The 10,397-nt window shown below is 40.8% G+C and overlaps 2 protein-coding genes across 3 annotated transcripts; one reads left to right on the top strand and one right to left on the bottom strand.

Annotated features, from left to right (window-relative positions):
• Nucleotides 1–55: 55 nt before the first annotated feature.
• Nucleotides 56–3,496, bottom strand: LOC127615884 (E3 ubiquitin-protein ligase RNF126-like). 2 transcript variants are annotated; one of them, XM_052087240.1, is made up of 9 exons: nucleotides 3,342–3,496; nucleotides 2,517–2,575; nucleotides 2,388–2,448; nucleotides 2,081–2,307; nucleotides 1,874–1,942; nucleotides 1,737–1,806; nucleotides 1,482–1,575; nucleotides 1,259–1,374; nucleotides 56–1,000 (listed from the first exon to the last, which is right to left on the bottom strand). In XM_052087240.1, the coding sequence occupies exons 1-9, from the start codon at nucleotides 3,414–3,416 to the stop codon at nucleotides 845–847; spliced, it is 927 nt and encodes a 308-aa protein (XP_051943200.1). In that variant the 5' UTR covers nucleotides 3,417–3,496; the 3' UTR covers nucleotides 56–844. The 2 variants fall into 2 exon arrangements, with proteins under 2 accessions (XP_051943200.1, XP_051943201.1); XM_052087241.1 differs by lacking the exon at nucleotides 2,517–2,575 and having other exon boundaries at nucleotides 2,081–2,201; nucleotides 2,267–2,307.
• A 448-nt stretch (nucleotides 3,497–3,944) lies between these two features.
• sugp1 (SURP and G patch domain containing 1) lies at nucleotides 3,945–9,886 on the top strand. Its single transcript, XM_052087216.1, has 14 exons — nucleotides 3,945–4,107; nucleotides 4,694–4,862; nucleotides 4,985–5,088; nucleotides 5,212–5,445; nucleotides 5,598–5,721; nucleotides 5,816–5,916; nucleotides 6,707–6,830; nucleotides 6,915–7,237; nucleotides 7,766–7,872; nucleotides 8,027–8,204; nucleotides 8,299–8,405; nucleotides 8,558–8,703; nucleotides 9,380–9,509; nucleotides 9,622–9,886. The coding sequence occupies exons 1-14, from the start codon at nucleotides 4,089–4,091 to the stop codon at nucleotides 9,646–9,648; spliced, it is 1,893 nt and encodes a 630-aa protein (XP_051943176.1). The 5' UTR covers nucleotides 3,945–4,088; the 3' UTR covers nucleotides 9,649–9,886.
• Nucleotides 9,887–10,397: the final 511 nt, after the last annotated feature.

Raw genomic sequence — 10,397 nt, 5'->3', positions numbered from 1 at the left:
TTTCTTTTTTTAATCATACGGTTCTGGAGTAGTCAAAGTGACCGAGTCTGCCAAAACAATTTCCGAAGGACTTTATTGTGACTGTAAAAATACAACATTAAATCAGGAAATAAAACACTACAGTTCATTGACACTTTCAGCCAGTTTCACAGAGATATGATTTTTTTTATATATGCCGTAGTACTGGTGGCATAGGATTATTAAATAAGATTTGTAATTTTTTTCTATGTTCACTCAATAAAAAATACTGCCTAAATTCAAACACTTCCCAAATTGCACCCCCCTCCACACACACACAATTTAGAAACATTAAAATAATGAAATGCCATTAAAAAAGAACAAGAGTTCAGATGATGTCTCATTAAAATACGACACATTGTGCAAATTAAAAACCAAAATAAATGTGCAAATAAAGACAAATAGTCAGAAGCAGTCGCATAAATTGATCCACTGGCTGTAATTGGCTCAGCGTTATTCAGATAACTTGATACACATCTGCACCACCACAGGCAACATTTAAAAAGACTATTTTTATTTTGACTCTGAAATAGAAAAATGTGTCCCCATCCTTGAGGCAGATCCTACTTTTCCTATCGTTTCAGTACCCACGGGATCCTCCAGCGGAAGCTCCAAGGAGAATGTCCTCAATTACTGCAGCAGCAGAACGAGCAGCATCCGGCAACCAGTCAGCACAAGTGGAGGAATGATGACTAAGATGAAGTCGGAGACAAATTCATCTCAACTTACTTGTCCGTAAGAATTAAGACTAACAGCCGTGTTTGTGTCCGCTGTAGAAGACTCCTTGAGAGCGCGAGGTTTCCAGAATATGACGGTGACGGGGAGACTATGAGTTTCCAGAAGCATTTTCATTGCTAAGTGAGTTGGAGGAGGAGGAAGAAGATGATGAGGTGGGAGAAAAGTTCATCCCTGATAAACCCGGCGGGTTTGTCGCTGTGTTCTGGCCATTAAGACTCTTCCTACACACGGGGCAAGTATCATGCTACAGGGAAAGAGAAGGAAACAAAATGTCATTTCGATCAACAGTAGACAACAGGATGTTGCTTTGTATCCAGAAACGTACTTTTCGTTGTGAAAGTTTACATGAGGTTGCGCGAGAACTTCCACACATTGCTTTTAGCCACTGGTACACATGACGATATCAATACAGTTAAAAAATAATCATAATAATAAATCAGAAAATCAATTTGGATTTAAAATTGTAATCTAATGACGTGTCCAGCAAGCATCAGTGCCGTACCTGTTCAAGCCAAGGTACGATACAGTCATTGTGAAACAAATGATTGCACGGCAGCTGTCTGACGCTCTCGTCCACGCCGTAGTCTTCTTTGCACACGGGACACTCTAAACCAGCAGCTGCAAAAGTCAACAAGGACGCTTCAACAAAAAATGATAACTCCGTTCCTTATTTTTAAATGTTTTACCACTATCGGCTGTTTCATTGGTTTGATCTTAAAACTCACCCACGTGTTCTTCTGTGATGGAGACTGTGGGCAAGCTCTTGATCCTTTCTCTATCCGCTGGAGGAGGACCCGTGTTTTCAAACTGGTTGAGTAGCTTCAAATGATACAGGCCAGAATTTAAAGCTTGTCGTGTTTAATTTGATCTTTTGTACATTTGAGAAAACGTTTCTCAAGTGAATTCAAGGGTGGCGTGCAAGTTCATCATTGTTTGAGACATTTCGAACCAGATTTTTATACGAAAGGCGACTGTTATACCTGTGTTATGATGGCATCCAATCCATTTGCTCCCCAGGCATAGTCCATTGGGTTTGAATGAAGCACACCCCTGCAAAGTTGTTAACCAGTTAATAAGACTTACGCGATGAAAAGATTCATCATAAGTAGTTACTCACCATGGTCCCATTCCAATATTTGGCATAGCTGTTGGTGCTATGATCCCATTAACGAGCTGTTGGATAATTCTGTATTAACAGTTTAAAAAAAGTAAATGTGAGATTGACATTTGCCTTGTTGTAATACTGACATGTTCACAGAAGTGCGTTGGGTTACTTACAGTCGATTGCAATTGTCACGCACAACAGACTTGAATGAATATTTACCCTTCTAATGTGGGAACTCCTTCATGACGCGTACGCTGTCGTTGAGCCGCGTGTCGACCCTGTTGTTGCTGCTGCGAATCGTTTTCTTGCTCTCGCGGAATTTCTGTCTCTCTGTTATCTTCTGTGGGTAGCCAACTTCTGAGTTCAAAGTTTTCATTGAAAATTCCCAGAGTGAATGGACTGTACCCGGAAGGAAAGGTGAACAAGTGCTGGTGATTCGTGGTTGTCTAGAAAAGACATAATGGGGGAGATGAATTCGATGATGCCAAAAGACTGCAAAATTCTTTCACCGATGCCTTTAACTGACCTGAAAGGGTGTTTGTGTCTGTTCACTTGCGGAGGATGTAGATGGAGTGCTATCTTCACTTCTGCATGGAAAAAAAAACATTCAAAAATATGCAATATTTCTACTGCATTTCATCATTTTTCCTAATACCTTCTTTCATCTGGCAATTCCTCAATGAATCCAGAGTCACAGCGTGGACAGGTAAAGTCCTTCGGGTATTGACACAAAAATGAATCTCACTTTAGAACATTACACTCGGAAGAACAAACTCGGCTCTGAATATCCCAGAAAATATTCATAATGAGCAGCACAAAATGTTTATGGTTACTTTTTGAGGATAGAATTGAAGGTACCGGTAGGTATAATTGCAACCTGGTGGTAACTCTTAAATAATAAGCAGAGGAGCTATGCTAGTGTCATACATATACACACACATGATGCTGAGAAACGCCCTTTTGTTTTGTTGCTAGTCAGAGACACAAAATTACTTGAGTTGAACTACAGTAGAGTGATTGGATAAAACTTACTTGAATAAGTAAATCTGACTCTGGATAACATCATCACAGTTACGAGGGGGCAGAACATGTGTATTCAATCTGTACTACTAATTAAAGACATTCTACTCCAGCAAATCGTGTTTATGTTCACTGAGGGAAAAAAAACGGAAATTCAAGTGAGCAACGTAGAGTAATAAGCTTTATTTCCTTCTGGGCGTTGGAATGCATGGCAAACAGTTGAGTACAGCCCGCCACAATTCTGTAGAGGCACACATGTATTTCTATGAAGACAATATTTTGTGTGTTCAATTTACATTCGCCAAGTTGAACAACTACAACGAGCACTTGCTAGCCAACGAGCGTGGCTAGCGACGAAATTCGCTGTTCCCCCCTCCCACATAAACGCACCTGACTTAGACACATCACTATCAAGCCATTCGTCAAGTCGGCATTTCAAGTGCTGCTTGGTTTGCCTTACCGGTAAACGCGGGCTTATCTCTGCTGAACATCGGTGGCAGAAAAACCGGCAGGGCCGAAGGGAAGCTTCTGCCATTTCTCCACTGAATATAAGCAGGTTTTTAATAAACGATCGCGAGAACCGGCTGATTAGGGAAGAGGACTGACGACATTTCGCAATGCACTATGGGATACCTTATCAAAACAAGACGAAGTTGATACACATGACTGTTTTCATCCTTATGTTTCCTTTTTTTGATAAGCTTTCTTTTGGTCTTGCTATGTGCAATAAAATGACGATTAGGTGAATCCTATATTATTCGTGTGTAGATATATTTTCTACATTCATGTAAAATCTTGAAACCTACTGTATATTTATCTTTTTAACAATAAATATGTCTTTCTCAGAAGCCTTCTGATTTATGACGAATGGAAAGGGTTTTTATTTTTAAGGAATTTAATGAATGCGAAACGCGCTCATTCTTCGTCATCGCGCTCGTTATTTATTTTTGTTTATTTTGGATTTATCATTGATTTTTGTAGTGTATCTTGTTCAATTAAAGGGAAAAAACACGAAGACACTTGGTAAAAAAATCATTGAAGTACTGTGTAACAATGCTTTTATTACGAAAAAAACACATACCGGAAGTAGTATTCGTGTTTACACTCCCAAAATAGCGAGTGAAGTAGTCTTCGTAGCATCGGTATAAGATTTGTGCATTGTGTGTTCACATCGTTTGTAAACGTATATTGGATTCCTGATACGAAAATGGAGTCTAGCGATACAGGTACATTCATAGTATTTCGGTGAAATGTTCCATGTTTGACTCTCGTAGTCATAGTTCATGTTAGCATTCGGCGTCAGTTAGCGTCATATAGCCGAAAACGACCATAGAATTTATCATCGCAACTAGCATGCGACGAATAGTAACGGCCTAGTTCGTATTTTACAAGTTGACCCACGAGATTTAGATGAACGATATGGACGTTGCAATTTGCTTTCGAATCCGCAACGAAGTCGATACTTACGTTTCCCAAAATAGCTCAATTTGTGTCTGACGCGCATTTGTAAATGTACTAAAATACACAGTTGCAGAGGATTACCCTGTTTGGATTTGAAATATATATATTTTGTAGCACCAGTACTGGAACTTTTCTGACACACTTTCTACCTTAAGCTTGGTACACTGCAATATAGCCTCTCAGAAACTGAGCAGTCATACTGTTCCTTACTATCCATTCCACTGTCTGTTTAATGTTATTAATATTATTCATTTTCAGTAATGGTAATGTCTTGAAGTACCTTACAAAAACAAAGTATGTTGGAATGTCTATAAAAGATTCATAATCTTGGGGGTTTTCGCCTTCTTTTAGGGAGAGGAGGATGGAAAAACAAGAATGCACAGCCACAGAAACAGAAGATGAACTTGAATATTATACGCCAAGAGCAATTGATAGCTGAGAAAAAGAAGGAAATTGAGGCCAAATTGGCCGAGCAAGCCAAAATTAATGCACAAACCCCCAACGAATGTCTGCCTGCAAGGTAAATGCATACTTTCACCACCAGTGTTATGTTTTTGAATTTCATTGTCAGGTGGTACATGTACATTTTGTTGTATTGACTCTAAGATAAATGAATAATGTCACCTCTTGTGATCCAAATAGTTCTCCTACGATGCAAGGACCCACCTCCAACAAGTTTGTAAATGATGGAAGCTTCTTACAACAGTTCATGATGATGCAGAAGCAGAAACCGAACAGCGCGTCTGGTTAGTACAAGCTGTTCAACATTCCCATATAGTTTGTATTTTAAGTGGACACATTTAGGATGAATATAGAAATGCATAATTTGTTGTTTAATGCACTCTATATATTTTTGATGTTTTCTTTAGGTTCCCCCATTAACAACAAAAGTCAGTCATCTTTCCCTGGTGGAAACGCATTACAAAGAAAAAACATCTTCGCTGGCAAGCGCCCTGGTGTTGGCAGCATGCTCAGCCAGTTTAGGAGCTATTCGCAGTCCAAGAAGAGTCCAGTTCTCAGCCAGAGGCCAAGTGTGTTTTGCTCCCCAGATGACGATGACGATGAGGAAGAGATTGATGTCTCTGAATTCTTAAATATGAAAGGTAAATCAAGACCCGTGTGTTTCCGTTTAACTCTGGACAACAAAATGGCTTGTACATTTCGGGTCATCCCCTACCTGCTCCTAGGGCAGAATTATGACTGGCATTTTGTCACAGGTGACCAAAGAGTAAATGTACTGATAGCCTGCTTAAAGTTTCTCCCCCAGAGGACCCAGATACCAGACTGATTATCAACAAGTTGGCCTCTTTTGTGGCGGAGGGGGGACCTGAGCTGGAGAGGAGGGCCAAAGAAGACTACAAGGACGATCCTGTTTTCTCGTAAGTCTAAAGGAGACTTTTACCCCCCGATGTTTATTGAACTCATGAAATAGTTGAATCTCCTGCGCTTTAACCTTTCTATTTTTATTTTTAGATTTTTGTATGATAGAAACTGTATGGAATATCTCTACTACAAAAAGAGGGTTGCTGAATTAAGAAAGAATGCTCCACCGCCTGCCAAAACCTCAGTTAATGGTAAGGTGATGTCTCATGGCGGCCTTGATTTCTTCATTTTAGAAACTGACATTTGCAACCTGAAGGGCGACATCGTACTGCATTATCAGTCATTAGATTGATAAATTACCATAATTCAGTTTAACAAATAAGTCTTGCCCTGCGCTATTATCATTACTATCATGTACAATGCCCTTTATTACACCTGTTTTTTTTTTTAACTACTGGTACCTTGACTTACGTGTGTATTTTTCTTTTTCAATATTTTTACATGAGCCATCACGCAGCAGATATTTTTTTTTTGTCTTGTGTTAAGATACGTGTTTTTTTTTTTTTTCTCCGAGCAGAACAAACGATCTCAGAACGAATTCAACTCCTAAGTCAAGGCACCATTGGGGATAGAAATAGAGTTCTTGTGTGATTTGTGTCTTGTTTCATATTTAGTGCTGCACTTGTACATTGCAAGTAGCTGTACATCTGTCACGCTTTGTTTCCCATATTTGCAAAAAAATTGATACATCACTTAATATTTTTTTGGGAGAAAAAAAAATGGAATGCACAGATGTCATGAACACAAGGACAGTAAATGCAGATATAAATCGCGCCAAGTGTTGTATCGATACAAAGTATGTGTTGGCATTGTTTCATCAACTGAATTCAGCAATCACCAGCGCTGTCCTCGTTGCTCCTCCTCCCTCTTTTTTTTTGTTTTTTTATCCCCTATTAGCTCTAGACTGGTGATGTATGCCAGTTGAGTATGGTACAGTAGTAGAGTGTCATTTGAGCCCCAGTACTGATAGACTGCTTAAAGTCTCCCCCCCAGTGGACGCGGAAACCCAGCAAGTGGCCGAGAAGCTGGCTAGGTTTGTGGCTGAGGGTGGCCCAGAGGTGGAAAACATCGCCATCGAGCGTAACCGTGATAACCCCACCTTCAGGTCAGCTTCTTTCAAATCGATTTGGACGTGAGCTCAATACTGCCTTATTTCACTTTAACCTGGCACGCCTTTTTATCCCTCCAGTTTTTTATTTGATCTCAAAAACCCGGCCAACCGTTACTACAAAGAGAAGCTCCGAGAGTATCGTGCTGCTGCTTCCCAGAATTCTTCGCCTCCAGCAGCAGAGTCCAGGACAGAGCCGCAGAGACCGGCTGCTCCTCCCCGACCCCAGATTGCGTTCTCTCCGGCATCTCAACCGCACACTCAGGTGGAAGATACGCCGCCTGTAAAACGCAAGAGGAAGAGTCGATGGGGGTCCGAAGATGATAAAGTGGAGCTTCCCATTCCACCCATCGTTGTCTCCCAGGAAACCGGTGTTCCGGACCCCAACATGCCATCTCTCTCTGGTACTTGACATGCATGCTCGGTACATAGTAGGAAGGCTTCATCTATGTCGTTGTTTTGTTTCGAAGTACGATTCTTCCAAAAAGTTTCGCCCCCCCACAATACCACGTTTTATCATTCCCACACCCGCCATGTTACGTTCTTTTCCACAAAAAAAAAAGTCTGCGAATTTTTACCATGACTTTGGCAAAGGAAAGTAAAACACAAACAGGAGCGTGCAAATTTGCCAAAATCACATGCGACAGTACTTAGCCCCGCCTCTTAAAGGCACACACACGTACCAAACACATTGACTTGACATGTTTTTTTTTTTTTTTTGCAATTATTGTGTGTGTCTTTTCAAATGCTTTAAAATTGTGGTTTAAGAAGTTTCTTGTCAGACGTTTAAGTGTTAAACCCATTTTGGGAGAGGTAAAACCAAAAAAAGTCTGGAATGTATTTTCAGCTCTTGCGTGCTGGGTCTGGTCTGGACCATATAGCTCACGATAAATGTGGTCTTAAATATTGTGGCGACATCCCCTCTGTTTTAGCTCAAGATCTTCAAGGTCTTGGTTATAAGAAAGGGAAGCCCGCTGGTCTCGTCGGTGTCACAGAACTGTCGGAAGACCAGAAGAAGCAGCTAAAAGAGCAACAAGAGGTACATTGTTGTTTGGATGCACTATGTGGGGGGGTGAAAAAAGCAGCTTCGCTCAAGTCCAGTAGGAAAAAGAAACCATGTCACTCCAGCTTTGTAGCCCAATTGTCCATTGGAGGCGAGCTGTTCATTGAATGCCCTCCCCACACATTTGTAGATGCAAGAGATGTATGACATGATCATGAAACACAAGCGCGCAATGGCCGAGATGCAGCTGATGTGGGACAAGGCCATAAAAGACCACCAACACGAGTACGACAGTGACGAAGAGGTGGACCAGGAGGCCGGCACCTGGGAGCATCGTCTCCGGAAAATGGAAATGGAGAAGACACGAGGTAAGGCTGCTGGCAATAGCATTTCAGCAACCGGCTTCTAATTCGCATGACGGTGTCAATCACGCCTTTCCCGTGTTGTGCTGATTTCCTCAAGAGTGGGCAGAATCTCTGACAGACATGGGCAAAGGGAAACACTTCATTGGAGACTTCCTCCCTCCTGAGGAGCTGGAGAAGTTTATGGAAACTTTTAAAGCACTCAAGGTCAGCTGAAGAGCTATTAAAATCCTTAGCAAGAGTTTTTTTTGGTGAAATCCAATTGTTGTCTTTCATCTCTTCTCCTTTGCCCGTTTGGTACTTTTGTGAGAAAAAAATAACAACAATGGCACGAATGCACCGCTTTAATTTCTTTACAGGAGGGGCGGGACCCAGATTACTCTGAGTACAAAGAGTTTAAATTGACAGTCGAGAACCTGGGTTTCCGCATGCTGATGAAGATGGGCTGGAAGGAAGGCGAAGGCCTTGGCAGTGAAGGACAAGGCATCAAGGCTCCTGTCAACAAGTACGTGTTCATCTTTTCAATTTTTTGTTTCTGGATTTATTTACATCATGCAATGGAAAACAAAATATTGATGATGTCACAACCCATTTCATGATATCCCACTGGGTAGATACAGTGGATCCATTTTGGGCGTGTGTGCGCACAATAATTTTGTTGGATCACAATTAAATGTGTATGTATCAATAGTACAAAAAAATACATATCTTTTTTTTCAAAATTGTATACACACATTTTAATCTCGGATTCAATGGCATTTAAACAACAGTGCAGATTTTCATTTGATCATGCGTGACTGTAGAAACCAGTTGTTTACTAGGACAACTTTTATGCAACAGTGAAAAAAATATGAAACCAAAATTTTTGGTCGAGTAATGTGATCATATACTGTACATTTCTATCGCCCCCCCCCCCTCCAAGTTGTGATCGCTCATTTTTTTCTTTTTCTTTTTATGTGAAAGCAAAGGACAACCCCCTTTAAGATTGTGTGGCTCTCCCAACAGTTTCTTTGCTACCGTTTTTATTACAGTAGACAAATAAAAACAACACTGCTACGTTGTGAAGCTTGACCTTTTTCCTGGTGCTTCTTTGTAAAGGCACTTTTTTTACATTCATACATTATGTCATTCCTTCTTGGATGTCAGAAATTGACTCAAAAGGCTTTTGTGTCTGGTTGCAGGGGAACGACAGCAATGAATGGAGCAGGGTTTGGCGTTGACCGTCCAGCCGAGCTGGCAAAAAGCGATGATGAGTATGATGCCTTCAGAAAGAGGATGATGCTTGCCTACCGATTTAGGCCTAATCCATTGGTAACCTCATGTCCCCTGCTCGTTTCTATTTTGCATAGAACAGCACAAATATGTAAGAACTACCATCGGTAGTCATGCGCATCGAATTTAATCCAATGTTTTGTCTTCACAGAATAATCCACGGAGACCATATTACTGACCGAAAACAGCTGCTTACGGAAATGGAAGAAAGATGAAAACTCAACCCGCTTATAAAATGTGATATCATTGCACAATGGAAATATTTGACAGTGCGTGTGTGCGTGAACAGAATAACAAGGGTGACTACATGCTAGATTCCCCATAAATGTTAGGTTTCGTTCAGGTTTGTATCTGTTTCACAATCAATTACTGTTCTGTGTTTCACCGGAAATAATTAAAGATGCCCTGTACACTTACATTTGTTCAACATTATTTCTGTCTTCAGCACGGCTACAGTTTCAACGCCCTTTATTTTTCCCCCTTATTCTTGTCTGTTATATTTTTACATTTTCCAGTATAGATACAATTATATTACTGCATTCTGGAGTTGTCTGAGATTTGTGTCTTATAAACTCTTTGGAGGGTTTACCCATGCATGTTAATTATTAAGAGCAATAAGAATTTCCCCCGGCTCTGAACGTGAGGGATTGCTGTTTGGAGGAACCTAGTCGTGAGGAGGGTGACAGATAAGTGAAATTAGATCTTCACATTGCTATTCCCCAAGTTAATTATAGCTCTGAGACCCCGGCCAAGCAAAAGTCACTCAAGAATTGGCCAAGTGATCAGTAAGTAGCGACTTAACAACACTGTCAACATAACACATGCTTTTCTTGTTGGGGGGTAAAACATTCGTAAGCGGTGGCCCTGTAAGGCGAATCACGTTTTTAAGTGATGAATGAAACCGGCTCGTATTGACAGCGTGCCAAC

The sequence above is a fragment of the Hippocampus zosterae genome, chromosome 15 (assembly GCF_025434085.1).
Source record: "Hippocampus zosterae strain Florida chromosome 15, ASM2543408v3, whole genome shotgun sequence".
In the NCBI taxonomy this organism is placed as follows: Eukaryota; Metazoa; Chordata; class Actinopteri; order Syngnathiformes; family Syngnathidae; genus Hippocampus; species Hippocampus zosterae.
This window is presented reverse-complemented; position numbering and strand designations above follow the sequence as displayed.

What these genes read in the sequence shown, in the direction of transcription:
- LOC127615884 (XM_052087240.1), bottom strand. Translation starts at nt 3,416, where the DNA reads ATGGCAGAAGCTTCCCTTCGGCCCTGCCGGTTTTTCTGCCACCGATGT. An exon ending in GGAGTTCCCACATTAGAAGG is followed by an intron (nt 1,943 to 2,080) that starts GTAAATATTCAT and finishes CTGTTAATACAG; the next exon opens with AATTATCCAACAGCTCGTTA. An exon ending in TGGATGCCATCATAACACAG is followed by an intron (nt 1,576 to 1,736) that starts GTATAACAGTCG and finishes TATCATTTGAAG; the next exon opens with CTACTCAACCAGTTTGAAAA.
- sugp1 (XM_052087216.1), top strand. An exon ending in AGCTAAAAGAGCAACAAGAG is followed by an intron (nt 7,873 to 8,026) that starts GTACATTGTTGT and finishes ACACATTTGTAG; the next exon opens with ATGCAAGAGATGTATGACAT. An exon ending in ATCAAGGCTCCTGTCAACAA is followed by an intron (nt 8,704 to 9,379) that starts GTACGTGTTCAT and finishes GTCTGGTTGCAG; the next exon opens with GGGAACGACAGCAATGAATG.